General features: G+C 47.0%; 2 protein-coding genes across 2 annotated transcripts; one reads left to right on the forward strand and one right to left on the reverse strand.

The window, feature by feature from the left end:
• Positions 1-546: 546 nt before the first annotated feature.
• On the reverse strand, positions 547-8801 carry LOC147159626 (potassium voltage-gated channel subfamily A member 5). Its single transcript, XM_086060016.1, has 3 exons — positions 7983-8801; positions 6291-7426; positions 547-2349 (listed from the first exon to the last, which is right to left on the reverse strand). Exons 1-2 carry the CDS (start codon positions 8616-8618, stop codon positions 6434-6436), a joined length of 1629 nt encoding a protein of 542 aa, XP_085916142.1. The 5' UTR covers positions 8619-8801; the 3' UTR covers positions 547-2349; positions 6291-6433.
• A 6066-nt stretch (positions 8802-14867) lies between these two features.
• LOC147159627 (potassium voltage-gated channel subfamily A member 1-like) lies at positions 14868-18008 on the forward strand. The gene has a single exon (XM_086060018.1). It carries the CDS (start codon positions 14876-14878, stop codon positions 16349-16351), a length of 1476 nt encoding a protein of 491 aa, XP_085916144.1. The 5' UTR covers positions 14868-14875; the 3' UTR covers positions 16352-18008.
• Positions 18009-19321: the final 1313 nt, after the last annotated feature.

The raw sequence follows: 19321 nt of genomic DNA on the forward strand, positions 1-19321 counted from the left end.
TATTTTCTGCTTGATTCTACTTGACTCGATTGTATTTCGTTTTAAACAAATCTATTAACTCTACCTGATTTTTTCCGAGTGTAAAAGACACACAGTTTGTCCTGCACCACATTCCAAATTCGCAAACAAAAGTATTAGGCCGACTCGCGTTGTAGTAGGGTAGTAGACCCGGTGTAAGCGCATCTTAGCCAGGTCTGCCATCTACTGGCGTACGGTGATATTACAACTTAAAACTACAGTCGATCCCTGTATATTCCAGACTTTTTTTTCCGCCATGAAAAACATCAAAGCATCAACTAATTGGGGGGGTTGTAAAAATTTTTATACATTTCAGCGTGTGGTCGGGGCTGCCAGTTGCCCGTCTCTGTTCTACTTTATTATGCAGTAATTTAGTACTCTATTATGCAGTACAGTATTATATTGTACTCGACCACATTTTACTGAATTCTACTTGATTATTTTCCATTCTTGTATTCCATTCAGTTGATAGCGTTGTAAATGGCTCCATCAGGTGGATGCTAGAGGAAATTCACAAAGACCGACAAGTAGAGTTGGCAGTGATTTTATTCAATCAATAATCAACATTTGAATAAACACGACACACACGCGCACACAAAAACTTTTGGCTTTTTCACACCCATTTTGGCAGCGTCGTTAAGTGGGAGGAGTCATTGATTAAAGGGACTGGACCGAACCGGACTGGTTCTGGACAGTACGGAGGGGGCGGGGGGGGGGGCGGCAAACATGCGTGTTGCATCTCGTACGAACCAGGGAGAACGTGCACACCAGTCCAAAGACAAATATGAACAGTAACAGGAAGAGCAAGATGAAGCGCCCACATTTTCGTTCTTTTTTTTTCTTTTGTTTGTTTTGCAAACGCAGCTGATCAGTCAAAAGCGTCACCCTCACAAACGAAACAAAACTAAACATATTTGATCACTTTGCGATTCAGCAAAACTTTTCATCTGGCAATATACTCAGACTTCTTTCTGTCCTTTTCTTAATTAATTTTTTATTTTTTTTACCGCTGCTTTCTTTCAGCTGTGCTTTTATTGTGAAAATAAATTCCATGTTTGATCATGGGTGTTTCTTTAGTGACACTTTTATTGTAAAACTTTAGGCAGGCTTTGACTGCTTCCTTTTAGTGCACATTTTTTTGTGTGTGAAAATGTCCTCCAAGGATTAGGGTTAATATAAGGAAATGCTTTTATTATGAAAAGTCAGAACATCTTCGATGTTTAATCATGGCTGCTACTTCTGTTTTAGTAATACTTTTCTTTTGAAAATACACACCATATTTGATGGTGGGCGCTTGCTTCTTGAATGACACTTTTATTGTGGAAAAATAGTCAATTTTGACTGCTTCCTGCCGTTTAGTGCACGATTATTGTAAAAAATTATTATTTTTAAATCCCTGCTGCTTCCTCGTTAGCATCACTTTTATTGTGAAAATATATGCCATGTTTGATTACTCCTGCTTCCTTTTGTTTTGAAAATATGCTCCCACTTGACCACAGGTGCTTCCTTCCTATTGTAGCACTTGTATTGTGAAAAATCAGTCATTTGCTTACTTCTGTTTCCGTCTTCAACAGCACTTTTATTGTGAAAATATATTCCACTTTTGATGACTGCTCCTTCCTTCTTCATCAGCAGTTTTAATGTGAAAATATAATCCTTAATTCAATTACTCCTACTTTCTTTTTTGTTGCACTTTTATTTTTTAAAAATATACTCTGTTTGACCTCTTGTGCTTCCTTCCTACAGTAGCTCATTTATTGTGAAAAGTCTGTCCATCCTGGATGTTTTCTCACTGCTGCTTCCTTCTCTAGCAGCAATTTGCTTGCTTCAGTCACACTTTTATTGTGGAAAAATAGTCCATGTTTGAATTTTTTCCCCCTCATAGCTCCTTCCTTTTTCAGCAATGCTTTTATTTGGAAAATATACTCCATGTTCGACCACTGCCGCTTCCTTCCACCAGTGATACTTTTTGTGTGAAAATATAGTCCATGTTTACCATTGGCTGCTTTTTTTCTTTTTCTTTCAGCAGCACCTTTTTTTTGTGAAAAGTGAGTCGGGGATTTTGCCGTGCGGGAACAGAAAGTGTAAAGGTGGAGGCCACGCGGCATAGAAAGAGTCCTCGAATGCATCAGGTGCGTGGGAATGCCTCATGTCGTCGTCCGACGACGTATGGCTTTTAGAAAAAGAAGCGAGTCGATATGAATTTTGTTTCACGGCAGCAACGACGAGGCTGCTCCTCCTCCTCGCCGGCCGACCGCTGATTGGCTCCAAGGCACACAGGTCCGGAGGGGGCGGGACGTGCAGCAGGTGAGGGGTCAGAGGTCATCCGCTCTGTAGGGACGCACAAACAAAACACGCATGTTAAACATGATGATGACCGTCTTGGCTCACATCTAAATTCTACTCAATTTTACCACATTCCACTCGACAGTGTTCCCCCCATTGTATACTATTCAATTACAAAAAGTGTATCTGTATACTCTACTCCACCTCATTCAAATGAACTCTACTTCATTCTGTTTCACATGTATTCTATTCTCTTGTCTGCTGCTACTTTGCACTTCATTCTACCTAATATACAGTATAGCGTTCTACTCTACTCTCCTCCATTCTGTTTTGACTACATCTGAACTCTATTTTACTCTAATCTTAATCTACTCTGTCCCATTCTACTGTACTACTACTGTGTATTCTATTGTACTGTATTCTACTATACTGTGTGCTCCTCTCCAACATTTTCCTCTCTTCCACTCCAGCGGACAATATTCTACTTTTCTCAACTCTACTCTTCTATATTCTATTCTACTTAGTTTATTCGAATGTATGTCCCACATTGGACCACATTTTTTACACGATTCTACTCAGTTTTGGTTTCAGCTACTAAATTCTAAAGTCTTCTGCTACATCTTTTCTACTGTATTCTACTCTACTCTTCACCATTCTGCTCTACTGTATTCTACTATACGATTGTATTCTCTTACAGTATATTCTATTGTAAGCTTCACATTCTACTCAATTCTACCATTCTCCGTGCTAGACTTGGCTACTCAAATCGAATCCATTATTTTCGAAGGCTTCATTGTATTCTATTGTGCTACATCTGACTATTCAATTGTCCACCACGTTGGACGCTATCGTACGTCACTCTGTTCTATTCTTTTAAGCTCTATGACTAGACGACACGGTTTAATTCGACTCGAACCACTTCTGTTCCCTTTGTGTGTTCGATTGCGTCGTATCGTACATGTCGCCAGCTCCATGTTGTTTTGGCCCCTCCCCCGTCCATCTTCCTGGAAGTTAATCCGCGGCGTTGCGGCAGATGGCGGCGTGCGTCGGGCTGCCCGCGTGGCCGCCGCCGCCTCCGCCGCCGCCACCGCGCGCTAGTTATGAATGATTGCACGCTCCGGGGCATTAAGTTGGGATCACTTTAATCCAGTGCAGCATATGCAAGGCCTGCTGGGACAAATCCAGCGTGACCCGTCGCTTTCCCCACTTGGCTTTCACGCCAGCGCTTCGCAAAGACCTAGATAGTTCCCTAAAAAGTCCACAAACAATCTCTGTAGAGGCATCAGGGAGTCGGCAGTCACTGCGTTTGGTATCGTTCACTCATTTCCTACTCCCCAATCACTACCACGGGGTTTTTATATCACGGACTATGTAGTTTACTCTAGGCCTGAAACGATCAATTGAGGAGATTTAGGGTTCCGTGTTTTGCTTAAGGACACTTTTTGACAGCGGACGGTCAACACTGATTCAAATCGCCAACCAATTGCAAACACACAACAAACGAATCACACGGACACGTAAACAAGGGAACGAGTGAATGATTTCCATCACAGCCGTTCTTTACAGATAAGAACTTCACTGCTGGTGTTTTTTGACGATCGTGGCTAGGTGTGGGTTAGTCACCGTTTGCACTTCTGTGCCGCTTGTCAAGGTTGGACCAATTAGGTTCCGCTTTTCAGTGTTCGACCGTCTTAAACGTCCATGTTGTTGTTGTGTGCCGGCGGGATGCTGCTAAGGTGCACGCGTGCGTGCGTGCGTGTTAAAAGGCGGTGGGAAGAAAAGGATCAGGGGAGCGTAAAAGGAGGACACAAAGCGGCGTGGACGTTTTCTGAGTTTACGCATGGGCGCTCACCATCATCGCCGTGTGCCAGGGGGCGCCACCGGGCCACGTGATTCCCGCTAATTATAGATAATGACGAGCCGGCAGTGGGATTGACGGAACGTGACGGCTGACTCGCTTCCTCCCTATCTGTGTGTGTGTGTGTGTGCTTTTGTCTTTGCTACATTGTGGGGCCCCATACGCGCGTGTTTTGCCAGGTTTAACTACCATTGTGGGGAACGACTTGAAATAGTGGAAATGTCCCCACAAGTTCTGACCTCTTTTTGAGGGTCAAGGCTTGGTTTTAGAATTTAGGTTTGAATTGGGTTATGGTTGAGGTTAGGGTAAGGAATGGGGGTAGGCAATCATTTTTGATGGTTGGGGTTAAGGGAAGGGGCTAGGAAATGCATTATGTCAATGAGATGGCCCCACGATGACACAAAGACAAGTGTATGTGTGCGCGTGTGTGTGTGTGTGTGTGCGTGTGACCAGTGATGAATCAAAGCTAGCCGCCGCCAGGCTAAACCGTTAGCTTACATAAGCGCGTCGTTGCCGGCCATTTTTCTGTTTGCGACGCATCCGCAAAGTTTGACGATGTCATCAAGCCATGATGTCACGCCACAATGACATCATCAAATGGCGTTTGTCCTCCCCGTTTCTTCAACGGGATCTTTTTTTCCTCCCAGCACTAGTGAGTTTGCAGCTGAGGACCGCCACCGTGCATGTGTGTGCACGTGCACGTGTTATGTAACTTCCTCCTCATGGCGTGGTCTCGACCGCTTCCAGCGCTTCCCTAACTCTTGACAAGACCAGCTTACAACTCACACAAAGAAAGTGGACAAGATCTCCTCTGGGTTCGACACTCTGGTGGAGCACACTTAAAGACCGCGTGTGCGTGTGGTTGGCAATGTGTGTGTGTGTGTGTGTGTCTGTGCGCTTGGTTTATGAATGTGTGATTGGTTGTGAGTGTTGGTTTAAGTGTGTAAGTGTCTGTGTGTGTGTGTGTGGTTGGTTGGTGGATTGTGTGTTGTTGGTTTTGTTTGTGTTTGCATGTAATTGGCAGGGTTGTGTATGTGTGTGTGGTTGATAGTGTGTAGGTGTTTGTTTTTTTGTGTGTATGTTGTGTGGAATGTGCATATTTGTGTACGTGGTGTGTGTGTTTCTATGAATGGCGTGCGTGTGCGGTGGAGATTATGGAAATAAAGTGAGGGATTAAAGCCAACGCAGTTTTAGTGTCAGCAGCCAAACGAGACGTCGATCACTCGACAGCTTTGACGAGATATTTTTAAGTTTTCTAATCTCTCAACACCGCACGACACCACGCTAGGCGTTCAAGGACACTCGGAGCGGAGCTGTCCGCCGCTATGTGAGTGAAGAGGATCTTTCTGCCGTCCTCCGCGCTTCACCGTTAGTTGCATTTACATAAAAGTGTCTCGGGAGATGAAGAAGGTGCGATTATGATTGCGTGTTGCTGAACACGTGACGACACATTATTAGCGTGTATCCATCTGTCACATTTGTGAGCGTTCAGGAGTGTGAAAGCGCGACTCTTGCGTGAGCGTTGTTGCCGCGGCAACGCTGCAATTACGGCGTGAATTGACATGAAAGTAATCAAAGATGCGGGGGCCAAGGTGTGCGTCCAATTCCGCTCGGCCGCGTCCAGATGCTGCGCCGCCGCCCACGGCGTCCGCGCCTCTTTGCCACTAAAAACGTTACACAATCAATGTGGTGCCAATGCAGGTGACCGGTCAGGATGACAGGAAGTGGCTTCACTGTGGTTGATTGCCTTTTAATGGCGGAGGAAATGCAATGTAATATCAGCACTGAGTGGGAGGAAACAGGAACCGAAAGTTTGAGGAAGTTGGAAGGAGAAATCACAAATTGAGGGAATGGAAAGTTGGAGCAGGAGGAATTGTGGGGACCGGGTATTTAGAGGAACTGGAAGTTGGAGGAAGGCACAGGAAGTCAGAGAAGGGAATGGGTTGTTTGAGGACCAGAAGTTGGAGAAATGGAAAGTTGGAGGAATGGGAAGTGGCACCAAGGAAAAATGGAGCAGAACTCCAGCTAGATGGTTCCCTAAGATGTCAACTAAAGATGGCATTGGTGATCACGGACTCATTCCCAACTCCCGAACCACTAATGGTGTCATCATGAGGCGTTCACTCACCTGGTATGAGTTCCGTCGACCGGATCATGTATCCAAACCAAACCTGAGAGGAAGGGGTCACGCTCACGCACGCACAGCGCACACAAGGCAGGTAAGTGTTGAAAGTCAAAAGTTTTTGTCTCCCTGTACAACGTCCCGCGTGCTTACAAGTCGGTTTCCCGCGTATCCAGGCAGAAAGCGTACAGCGAGCTTTTCAGGTCCAAGCCGCTATTGGCCTTGACGTCGCTCTTGCCCCCAACGGGCGTCCCCGATGACTCTTTGGTTCCCTCTGGACCCGGCGCACCCTTGGCTTCAGGTGGCGCCGGGTCGTCCTTGAGCGATGACTGGTCTTGGTCTGTCTCGCGGTGGTAGAAGTAGTTAAAGTTGGACACGATGACGGGCACGGGCAGCGCGATGGTCAGCACGCCGGCGATGGCGCACAGCGAGCCAACGATCTTGCCCCCCACCGTGATGGGGCGCATGTCACCGTAGCCCACTGTGGTCATGGTGACCACGGCCCACCAGAAGGCGTCGGGGATGCTGGAGAAGTGCGATTCAGGCTCGTCGGCCTCGGCGAAGAAGACGGCGCTGGAGAAGAGGATGACGCCGATGAAGAGGAAGAAGATGAGCAGGCCCAGCTCCCGCATGCTGGCCTTGAGTGTCTGGCCCAGGATCTGCAGACCCTTGGAGTGGCGCGAAAGCTTGAAGATGCGGAAAACGCGCACCAGCCGGATGACGCGCAGGATGGCCAGCGACATGGCCTGCTGGCCGTTGGGATGCTCCTGGCCCTGCTCGGCCAGCTCGGTGCCCAGCGTGATGAAGTAGGGCATGATGGACATGATGTCGATGATGTTCATCACTGTCTTGGAGAACTCTGATTTGCTGGGGCAGGCGAAGAAGCGCACGAAGAGCTCGAAGGTGAACCAGATGACGCAGGTAGTCTCGATGATGAAGAAGGGGTCGCTGAAGGTCAGCGAGGGTCGTGCCGTCGTACCGTTGTCCGGACGCCCGCTCACTGGCAGCTCTCGCTCGTCCCGGAATTCGGGCAGCGTCTCCAGGCAGAAGGTGATGATAGAGATGGTGATGACCAGCACCGATACGATGGCAATGCCGCGCGCCGGGCTCGAACTCTCCGGGTACTCAAAGATCAGCCACACCTGCCAACAAACCGCCGTAGCGTTAAGAACCTACTAGGCACGGTCTTTGTCCTGACCAGTAAGATTGTTCTGCTCACTCGTCAAACAATAGTTTTATTGGAAATTACTTCCTGCTGTCTGGGGAACACTTTCATAGAAAAAAAACCCACACCTTTCTTTTTATTTCTGGTTGTTTCCTTTTTGGTCCGTCAGGGCGCTTCTTTGATTGCCTACAGTCCGTTCCATGTCAGCATTCATGGATTCGTGATTTGTGAGACTTCGGTTTCCCCACACACATCGAGAGTTTTGGTGGGTAACATTGAACCCGTTTTATATTAAGATTATTGGCCTGACACCGTTGGGTTGCAATTATGGGGACATGTCCACTTTTAGCACACCATGTACCAGGACAATCTTAGAAGACATAAGATTTGGAAGTGGGAGAACCGGGACAATAACAGCCCGATCGTCTTTGTGTGTACCCCACCTTACTGGTGTGGACAAATAGCTTACAAGCATACTAATAAGCTGGATATCACGGATCTGGAATAATACCGGGAGGGCTTTCGACACCAACCTGCTTCTGGAACTCGTTTCGCGGCAGCGGCTTCTCCTCCTCCTTGATGAATCCCTCGTCCTCACGAAAGCGCTCCATGGCCTCCTCGCCCAACTGGTAGAAGCGGATCTCGTCGGCGAACACATCGATGGACACGTTGACGGGCCTGCGGATTTTGCCGCCCGACTGGTAGAAGTAGAGAATGCCGTCGAAGCTGGGCCGGTTGCGGTCGAAGAAGTACTCGTTGCGCAGTGGGTCGAAGTACTTGATCCTCTTGGCGGGGTCGCCCAGCAGCGTGTCGGGAAATTGGTTGAGTGTACCCAGCTGCGTCTCGTAGCGGAGGCCGGCAATGTTGATGAGGACGCGCTCGTTGCTGTCCGAGTCCAAATCCAGGTCCAGGAGCTCGTCATCAAACACGTGGGGGCTGTGGTCGGCGCGCAGCAGCGCATCCATGGCGTTCTCGCTACAGCTCAGCGCGCTGTTCATGTCGTTGATCCTCCACGCAGGAGGCAAGGGAGGATGAGGATGCTGGTGGTGCTGATGAAGAGGAGCGTTCACTTCCTTGCCCAAGTCGTCCATAAGCGCCGAATGGAGCTGCTGCTGCTCTCCATTGTTGGTGCCTCCGTTCTCCTGCAGGCTCACCAGAGCCACTTCCATGGCCGCGCCGTGCCGTGCCGTTCCTGGCTGGCTCGCTCCTCACGCGCACTTGTTGATGGAGCCCGCCAGCATCCCGGAAGATCCGAGAGGAGGAAGAGGACACGACGCGCTGGCGATGAAGCCCCGCTAGGAGTGGAGTGAGAATGCCAGGACGCCAAAGGAACGGCGTCTCTCCACCCCCAAGCTCGCAAGTACCCCCCCGCCCCCGACCGACCCGCCGCCCACCCCCATGTGCGCGCGGCTGACTCTTTCGCTCTTTATTCTCTTTTTCCTTTTTTTTTTCAATCAACAAACATCTTCATGTCACCGTCGTTTTTTTTTTAGTTCAATGTGGGGGGGGGGGGGAATGATTCAGTCATGCAAATCAGGCCCGTTGATGTCCTCGTCATCTTATATAAGATGACACGACTGCGCGTGCATCACTTGTCTTTGTGCTGCTTGGTAGATCCACACACACGCGCATACACACACACGCACACACGCACACACACACAACTTTAGGCAATGTCTGGTTTGATGGTGTTTTACCCACAATGAGCTTCTTCACTTGAGAAATTCTGGCTTATCTTTGACTTGGATTTGGTGATTTGTCCATACTGGCCCTTTAAGAGCAACCAACCTCAAATGTACTCAGTCATCCAAACTTACACTGGACACACACACACGCACTCACACACACACACACATACACAGTGACCTATTTAAAAGGTTAGTTTCTTCGCCCTGCGGTCGGATTAAGAAAACAAAGCATGAATGCTATATTTATCCGTTTTCCTTATCTAATGCTGCAGCCTGATCATGATCAGCATCCCCCCTTGGATTAACCAACACTGCCCCCCCCCCCTCTCACACACACACACACACCCACCACCCCACGCACACACCACAATAACAACAACGTGAGTAGTAGGTGGCCCACAGGCAAAACCATCCACACAAAGGAGGCGACCATTAGGACGTTTTTACAAATAATGTCGCAAGTGCAGCATTTTCCAGTAAACAGAAGATGCGTGTGTGCGTGCGTGTGTGTACTTTATGTGTTTGTGTGTATTTTGGTCCTTGAGGGCAGCATGACACAAGGCTGCTTTAATTCAGGCTGACAGGCGGTGAGTTCAGGTCCAGTCAGAAATCGCACACTCAACATGACGTCATTTGAAAAAGTTTATTTTTATTTGACTATCAAGTCATCCTCGCCAGTAGGAGGCGCTACACTGCAGCTCTTTGACATGGGGAAATCATGTTGGAAAGAAAGAAATGTCTTTGCTCACGATCGGGGGGAAATTTGATGTATCGAATGTAGGCTTGTCCGATAACGCGGTTTTGATTTGATTTGTATCATCTTATTAGGATCAGAATTTTATTATTATATTAAATTATTGTCTTCCTTCTGAAAGGTCACAAAGCGACAAAAAACTGAGGTTCATCGCCAAATGGTAAAAAAAATAAAATAATTCTTACCAAATACATCAACTTGAAGTGTTTTTCCAATTGCCCAGATATCCGCTGAAGCGCCTTGGTCTCTGAAAAATGTGATCGGGACATGCCTATTCAAAAGTACCCATTGTATTCGTAATGGTATCACTGTAAAAAAAACAAAAAAAAACAAGTGGTATGGACGATGCCGACTTTTGAATAATCCTAATATTCGTGTATGTTGTTTGGCAGGTTTGTGTGTGTGTGCACATGGGAGCTGCAGCCAGTCGAGTCTTTCTGGATGCAAACTGGGATGGAGACGGTCACCATGGCAACAGGTCACAGCTAACAGCCGGCGCACAATCAGAGGTGCTCGCCGTCACGTGAGTCACCTGAGGCGCATCTCACACCCGCGCGCGTATGTGTGTTTGCGTATGCGAGCACCACCTCACTTGAAGTGTTCACTTCCTGTCGCAGATTAAAAAACAGATTAAGTGCAAAAAAGGCTGCTAAATGCATCCGTCAATCTCGCACGCGCGCTCTTAAAGCGACAGCGACGTCTTTCAACGAGCGCGTTTCAAGATGGTGGACAAACGTGTCTTTCTTTTTGCGGCGCCCCCTGCCGTTTGCCTATCACCACTGGCAGATTAGGAGCAAAAACAAATCGTGAGCGGAGAAAGGAGAGGAGCCTGCGAGCGCGTCGCCGTTAGCTTAGCACGTGGTGCGTGTGTGCTGGATGAGCGCTCAAGTGGAAAATGGGAGCGCAGGAAGCGAGAGCCAATCGGTGGCCTGTGCTCCTCACAAGTCACCCCCCCCCCCTCCCTCTTCAGAGTGTGTAGAGGCCCTCAGGAAGATTTCTCACACACATACACAGGAAGTCGACATGAGCATGTCGAGCATTTCAGTGACAGTCCGCAAAAGGCAAACAATGCACAAGACACAAAAATCACAGCTGGACTCCACAGTCGTCCTTGCGGTCTTCTTGTTGTAACATCGTTGACCTGTTGTGAGGTCAAAGGTGTTCTGTGCTCTTGGGCCTTGTGTTGTTAGACCGTTTTCTCTTGCTTAACGGCAACACTGTCCGATTGTCATCTTGTAACATCGTAATTGTTGTGCTGTTGTTACGCCATCACATGATGTCTTTGTTACACTGTCTTGTCTTGGTGTAACACCATCTTGTCCGGTAACACTGTCACATAAGATATTTAATGTACTGTTGTGATAAAGTAGCAACAGTGGCGTAGTTGCTGTCTTGTTCTTGTAGAGTACTATCTCATCTTGTTGTTGTAACTTGTGACGTCACAAGCACATTTGTTGTTTTGCGTCCTCCTGACTTTTGGCATCTAAACGCTGGTCGCCATGGCAACACGCTTGTTGCCAAGCGCCACGCGCAGGCCGCCCACGGCCGCTCACGTGACGGCTGCGGAGGCGCGCGCGGGCCAGCAGGCGGTGCCGTCGTACTTTTGTGGCGCTCAGCTGCTGTTTTCTTCACATGACCTTCATGCTGGCTGCGTTATGCAAATGAGCTAGGAGGCAGGGAGCTGAGGGGGCGGGGCTAAGTAAATGAAGCAAAGTGATGTCACGCAGAAGCAAGACAAGGAGCAGCACGTGAATATTTCATGTGAGAACAAGACACCTCACTTTCCACTTGCTGCTCTGCTCAGCAATTGGATCACTTTGATAAGATAATGTCTCTTTAGCCTAGCCTAGCTTAGCTTATCTTAGTTTAGCATGTTCCAAAGAGGAAGCTAAAGAGGGCAAATAAACCTCAGCTGATAGACTTGATAGATGATCAACGGGTACCTTAACTTATCTTTACTTAGCATATTTGAACCTTAATTTTTTTTTTTTGTTCCTGCTCACAGTGGTTCTCACCACACTTCTCACAGTCACCCTAACTCAAGACTGGCTCAGCGTTCTGATTGCTTCCAAAATGTCACTGCAGTTTAGCCTAACCTAGTTTAGTTTAGCATGGTCCGAACTGCAAAAGGGCTTCTAGTCCAAATAAACGTCTGGTGAATTACTGCATATATCCAGACGTCTATCCCACCTCTGCCATCTTTGTGACGACGTTAGCTTAGCATATTTGCCCCCACTCCCACCCCAAAGTGACATGCTGCCAAGAATAGCTCACCCGCGCTTTTGAAGGACAAATTGGCCTCACACTTTTCTCCGCATGCTAAAAATAGTCGTGACTAATGAGGGGATCCGTTATATAAGCACCGTGTGCCTTTATGAATGGGGGGGTTGGGGGGTTCCTCCTCACAGCTGCTGCTCGCAGCGTCGTAGGAGCGTACGGGAACAAGATAACATTTTGTATGCATCACAACATGCATGTAGCTTGTTCTTTTCAGCACGCGACATGAGATTAATTGACAATATGCGACTCAAAGCTAAATTCATCGAATTGCTATACAACCGACCGGTTGCCTGTGGCTCTTTTTTTATGTACTTGTCTTTTAACGGTTTTGAAACGTATTTGGTTTAATAATTTTTAATTAAAAACAGCTAACAAAAGGATGAGAATTGTGTTATTATAATAAACAATTTTTCATGTAAGTTTATTACAGGACATATATCATTTTACATAAATTTCACATTTAATTTTATATTGATATTATTAACAATAAACATATAAATTACCGGTAAAATAAATTCGAACTCCATAAAAATTACAATAAAACATTTATTAAAGGGGTAGTCAAGTAAAAAAAATCTTAACAATATTTCTATGCTGCCCCACTGGTATAAAGACTGTTTTCTGAATTATATTGCATCTGTAGAATATGAATTAGGCAGCAAAATCCTCCCATTTTAATTCATCTCAGGGGGCGGCCATTTTGCCACTTGCTGTCAATGGAAAATGACATCACAGTTGCTTAGGGCTCTGCCAGCACACAGGTTGTGAACGTCACAAGACCAAACTCAGAAAAAAGGTGAGCCATGATTGGTCGTTACCTGAGTAACTATGATGTAATTTTCAGTCGACAACAGGCAAAATGGCCGCCCCCATACAATTTTACTTTTTGAATGAATACATTTTGTTTGTCCACTTGCCGTGTTGCCGATAGTTATCTGTCATTCCTAAACGGCCCGTGAGGTCAAGGGTCACCACAACACACATGCACCTGTGTGACCCCACGTGACCTGACAAGTTGATACATGTCGTTGCATGGGTGACCTTGCTGAAGCACGGTTACTGTGGAAACTCATCTGCATGTATAGAGTCACGCGGGGTGGGGTGGGGGGAGCAGGCTCGTTGCCATGGCAACATTGGGAATATTTACTGGGCTGGGAAAGCGAAAGGAAGGACAAAAGGAAGACGGGGAAGACAATCGGAGAAGCGCTCTCTGTCTCTTTTTCTCTGTCTCTTTCTGTCTGTCTCTTTCTCTCGCTGTTTTCTCTGTCTTTCTTTCACTGTGTCCTGTCAGTCTCTTGCTCTTTCACTCTGTCACTCGATCCCTTTCTTTATCTTTTGTTCTATTTCTCTCTCTCTCTCTTCCTTGCTTTATTTTTCATCATCTCTGTATGTCCTTCTCACTCTTTCTGTCGCTCTTGTTCTACTTTTCTCTCTCTTTCACTCTCTCGCTCTGTCTTCTTCTGTCCTTGTCTCTTGTTTTCCTGTCTTTTTCTCTCTCACTCTTTCTCACTTGGACTCTCATTCTATGTTTGTCTATTTTGTCTTTCCGTCTCTCTTGCCCTTTTTCTCCTTTGCTCTGTTTTCTCTATCTCTTTCTCAGTGTCTTTTTCTGTCCCTGTCTTGCCTTCTGTTTTTCTCTCTCTTTTTCGCTTCCTGTTTCCCGCTTACCCTGTCTCTCTCTCTTTCTCTGGCTGTCTCTAACATTCTGTCCTGGACTTTCTTTTTCTGTCCCTCTCCCCCTTTGTCTCACTCTTTCTATCCCTTTCTTTCCACCCGTCATTCAATTTCTCTCTTTCTCTGTCTTAATTTTTGTTTATCTTTTTCTCTCACTGCCTTTCTCTTCCCTTGCTCTCTTTCTGTCTACGTCTCCATCTTTCACTCTTTTTCTGTCCATCTCTCTTCTATTTTTGTCTCTCTCACTTTCTATTTCTCTCTCCCTTTCCTTTTCTCTTTCTGTCTTTCTCTCTGTGTCTCTGACTATCTTTTCTCTGTTCACTCTTTTTCTATTCCTCTCTCCCTCTTGCTGTTTCTCAATCTCTGTTGTTTCCTCTCCTGTCTCTCTCACGCTCTCTCCCTGTTACTGGTTCTCTCTCTCTCTCTCTCTCTCTCTCTCTCTCTCTCTCTCTCTCTCTCTCTCTCTCTCTCTCTCTCTCTCTCTCTCAGTCTCCCCCTTTTCTCTGCCTCTCCTACTCCCTCTCCCCTTTTTCTCTCTCTCTCCATGGCGCCAAAAGCATGTCTGCATTGCGTCGAACCCCCCCGCCTCTCCTCTTCCTCCCTCCCTCTCCTTCCCCTCCTCCTCCTCCACATTGTCGTCCTCACCAGCACAGTATGCTTCCGATGAGCCCGCCCGGAGCCGCATTACGCTGAAGGGTCTTCCTCTTCCTCTTCTCAGTCTTCTCGGTGGTCTTCTCCTTGCGACGCCGATGCCGCAGTGTGGGCACCTGCAGGCGGCATGCGGCTCCGTCATTGGCCGGCGGGAGCGGGAAAGCGACACCTCAACGACGCAGCGCCATGAATATTTCATCCCGCCGAAAGACGAGCGCGTCCAGCAGATCTCCCACCCGTGACGTGACGAAGATGACGACGACGGCGACGATGGAGGCTCGGTAGGAGCCCGCCACTCGGAACTCGCACTTCCCGGTTGCCCCCCACCCCCCTCCCTCCCCCTCCCAACCCCCATTCCCTGACCCCACTCCCCACCAGGATGACGGTGGTGTCGGCCGACAATGCGGACGAGTGCGCCACCTTGCCGGGTCACCCGCAGGACGACGAGTGCGACGGGCACGAGTGCTGCGAGCGCGTGGTCATTAACGTGTCAGGGCTTCGCTTCGAGACGCAGCTCAAGACCTTGGCGCATTTCCCAGACACGCTCCTGGGGAACCCCAAGAAGAGGATGCGCTACTTTGACCCACTACGCAATGAGTACTTCTTTGACCGCAACCGACCCAGCTTTGACGCCATACTCTACTACTACCAGTCAGGCGGCCGGCTGAGGCGGCCCGTCAACGTCCCATTGGACATGTTCTCCGAGGAGATCAAGTTTTATGAACTGGGCGCCGAGGCCATGGAGAAGTTCCGCGAGGACGAGGGCTTCATCCGCGAGGAGGAGCGCCCCCTGCCCGACAAAGAGTTCCAGCGGCAGATCTGGCTGCTCTTTGAGCACCCGGAGAGCTCGGGCCCGGCGCGGGGCATCGCCATTGTGTCTGTCATGGTCATCCTCATCTCCATCGTCATCTTCTGCCTAGAGACACTGCCCGAGCTGAAGGAGGACGCGGGCGAGCGGCGGCGGGTGGCAGTGGCGGCGGCGGGCAACGGCACGGTCTCCCACCGCACCGACATCCTCACCGACCCCTTCTTCATGGTGGAGACGCTGTGCATCATCTGGTTCTCCTTCGAGCTACTGGTGCGCTTCTTTGCCTGCCCCAGCAAAACGGCCTTCTTCCGCAACATGATGAACTCCATCGACGTGGTGGCCATCATCCCGTACTTCATCACGCTGGGGACTGAGCTGGCCGACGACCCGGATGACAAGGACAGCAAGGGTGGTGGCGGTGGCGGTGGCGGTGGCGGTGGCGGTGGCGGTGAACAGGCCACGTCGCTGGCCATCTTGCGCGTCATCCGGCTGGTGCGTGTCTTCCGCATTTTCAAGCTGTCGCGCCACTCCAAGGGTCTGCAGATCCTGGGTCAGACGCTCAAGGCCAGCATGCGCGAGCTGGGCCTGCTCATCTTTTTCCTCTTCATCGGCGTCATCCTCTTCTCCAGCGCCGTCTACTTCGCCGAGGCTGAGGAGAAGGAGTCGTACTTCACTAGCATCCCCGACGCCTTCTGGTGGGCCGTGGTTTCCATGACCACGGTGGGCTACGGTGACATGTACCCGGTCACCATCGGCGGCAAAATCGTAGGCTCGCTCTGCGCCATCGCCGGGGTGCTGACCATCGCGCTGCCCGTGCCCGTCATCGTGTCCAACTTCAATTACTTTTACCACCGCGAGACGGACGGCGAGGAGCAGGCGCAGCTACTCCAGGTCAGCCAACGGAACTTGTCAGACGACCACGACGACGCCTCCTCGCTGCTCAGCAAGTCCGAGTACGCCGACAACAGCATCGACAACTTTCGCGAGGCCAACCTGCGCACCGCCAACTGTGTCGACGCCGCTGCCAAGATGCTGACGGACGTGTGAGGCACCTTCCTCGGTGCTGAGGCGCTCGCTTCCTGGTCATTGGCCTTTCTGGATGCAGCTGTCGTCGCGCTAAAGCACCGGGTACACACTCGGGGCTGGGCAAACCTTTGCTAATTTCAAAAATAAAATCATTCTTATTCTTTAGAATACCTTTATTTGAGATAAATAGTTCAATTGTTTAACAAAAGAAATACAAAATTGTTAAATGGACATTTGTTTATTTGCTCAATAGTTTAGTATTTTATTTTCAATTTAAAAAATAATAATAATTGATTTTAATATAATCATTCTCATTTTATTTTGAGAAAGATTGTTATTAATTTGGCAATTTAATAAAAAACTTAATTGTTAAATGTACAAGTAAAATTGTTTCGCTTAGGCTTTTGTAATTTATTTTCAATACATCCATTAGCCTATTTTTAATAAAAGGAATGGCTTTAAAAATGAATAAATCCACAAAAATACTTTATAGTTTATTTTCAGAGTAAAACAAATATTATTTTTAGGTTATTTAAAATTATTTGAATTGTGATTGATAAGGTCATTATTTACCCCCAAAAAATGCACCAAACTGCTAAATGTACATAAAAAAAAATTATTGTAATATTTTTGTGATTTACAAAAACGGCATTAATCAGATATGAGATGAATGAATAAAAATAACTTTAAAATGAATACATGTGAAATATATAAGGTTTATTTTTATAATAAAAAAAACGTTTTTAATTTTCTGAAATTTTAATGATAATAAATTAATTATTCAATTAAAAATGTTAAATAATATATATGAACTGTGAAGTTGTTGCACATTACGATTATATTTTGTATCTTTACAACAAATCCATTGACCAATTGCTGATATCAGTGTATAAAAATAATGAAGCAATTCATTTGAATGAATCCGTTTTAGGGGTAGAAAAACTGCAACAAATATTTGCCCACCCCTGAGCTCACTCCTTGTATTTCCTGCTCTAGCCAACGCACAATAAACAAGAAGACACGTGAGCAACATTAACATCATGATATTAGCAGCGTTAGCACGATCCACCTTTGGTTGTCGTGTTGACATTGCAGACATTTTAGCTGCTAGCGTCAGCTTGTAAATAAAGCTAACTTGCTTGTTTGGCTACTTTCTACTTTGAGCGCACAATCTCCTGCCAGTTTCCAGAATCGCACAAGGAGACTCTGGAATTTTGCAACTTGTTTTGATGCACTGGGAACTCTTTGTTGACATTTGGGAGGTGGCGTGGCCTGCAGTCGCCCGTCAAACCGTGAAAACTGCGCTCTTTGTCAGCATGCTTCCTCGTCTTCATCACCGCACACGTCCAGTGCCTTGAACCTTGACCCCCGGTCTCACCAAGTGCCTTCGCCTTGATGATGAGGCATCACCTTGTTGTTCTTGTTGTTGTCATCGTTGTCGTAGTTGCCGCTGCAAGTGCTCTGCGTCTGATGAAGTTGGACATGACTCTGTTACTGTGGTCACTGTCCTGTCATAGCAAGCCACATCCCAGAATACTCCAAATAGTTTTGTTCTCTGTGTACATAGCAACGCCCCCTAGAGCCCATTAAAGGCAAGACACTGATTTCCTTCCTGGATGTATTTTGTGGCGCTGTGCAATGTGCAAACGACACTTTGAATAAACTTCTTGATGAGCCACTCATCTTCTTACTTCCCATTTGTGCTCTCGGCTACAAAGTCAAAGACGAGGAGGAGGAGGAACCAAAAATAGCCGAGCACGCCAAGCAGCTCCGCGCGCTAGCCAGAAGTCGCGGTGACCTCCGTTAACACATTAGCAGCATCAAGAAGGGAAGCTAAAATGGAGGAGGCGGGAAAAGGCAAGGGAAATTACATGGAAATAAATTATGAACTTAAAAAAATATATATATTTTAAAATAATTGATGTGACTATTGTTTTTTAGCTTTGACTTATGTAAATAATTCATTTGGTGTAACCTGAAAATTTTAATTCCGTGTAAACATATTTCTTAAGGCGAAGCAAACTATTTATTTTATATTAAAGGGCTTTGTGGAGTTTGTAACTTTTTTACTCGCAACAGTTACTTCTGGCCTAAAACGTAACGGCATGGTGCACATGCGAGGACATGCGCTCGAATAAAGTCTTCAGGGTTTTTTTTTTTCAATTTTTTGTTTAGCCTGAGCAGGAGTTTGGGCTGTGTTCGAAGCCAGCCTCTTTTTTTCTCACCGTTCACTTTCCATCCCAATTGTGTTATACACTAACACTAAATGTCCGCGGGGACGAGTATGAAGTCGACCTTTACCACTACACCCCTCCCCACCCCCAATAAACTGTGTTCGCCCCACACTGAAGAGGTACAAGCTGTTGATAGATGCAGTTGCAGTTAACAAGTCAGGGCTCTTTGTACACATCTTGACATTGGTGGAGCATTCTTGATGTAGAAAAAGCTTTAATATTAACATTTTAAACTCAATCAATTATTTAGATCTACCTGAAAGTGTTTAATGAATGACAGCCCTTGGAACAAAGTCATTTTTAAGTTGTCTTAAAAATTGAAAATTGTCATTTCAACCTAAATTTGAAAGTTTGCTTTAAATGGAAAAAAACAAAAAACTGTAGTCTTTTTTTAAAGTTTTTTTTTGTTTGTTAATGAAGCCTGCCAACATCACTTTGCCTAACGTGAAATATTCAGGAGCACGGCGACCGCTCGCTGACCTCCTCTGGCCCAGACATGCTAATGAGCTAATGGCTAACATCAGCAACACTGACACACAAGCACTGTGCATTAGCATTAGAACAGAAGCAAAGAGATAGCAAAGTAGCTATTGCATTCTAGATGTGTCGAGTGTTCTCGCGTCCAATCCAAAAGCATGCTTGCAAGTATTTCGTTTACGTCCGAATAGAATGATGTGCAGTAACCATGGCAACACGTGTCCTACGCAGACGCAGCCACAACTGAAGTAACCTTAAATTCTTTACACTATTGATGAAC

Source organism: Leptonotus elevatus, chromosome 17 (genome assembly GCF_054856555.1).
Source record: "Leptonotus elevatus isolate MCC_2025b chromosome 17, RoL_Lele_1.0, whole genome shotgun sequence".
Lineage (NCBI taxonomy): Eukaryota > Metazoa > Chordata > Actinopteri > Syngnathiformes > Syngnathidae > Leptonotus > Leptonotus elevatus.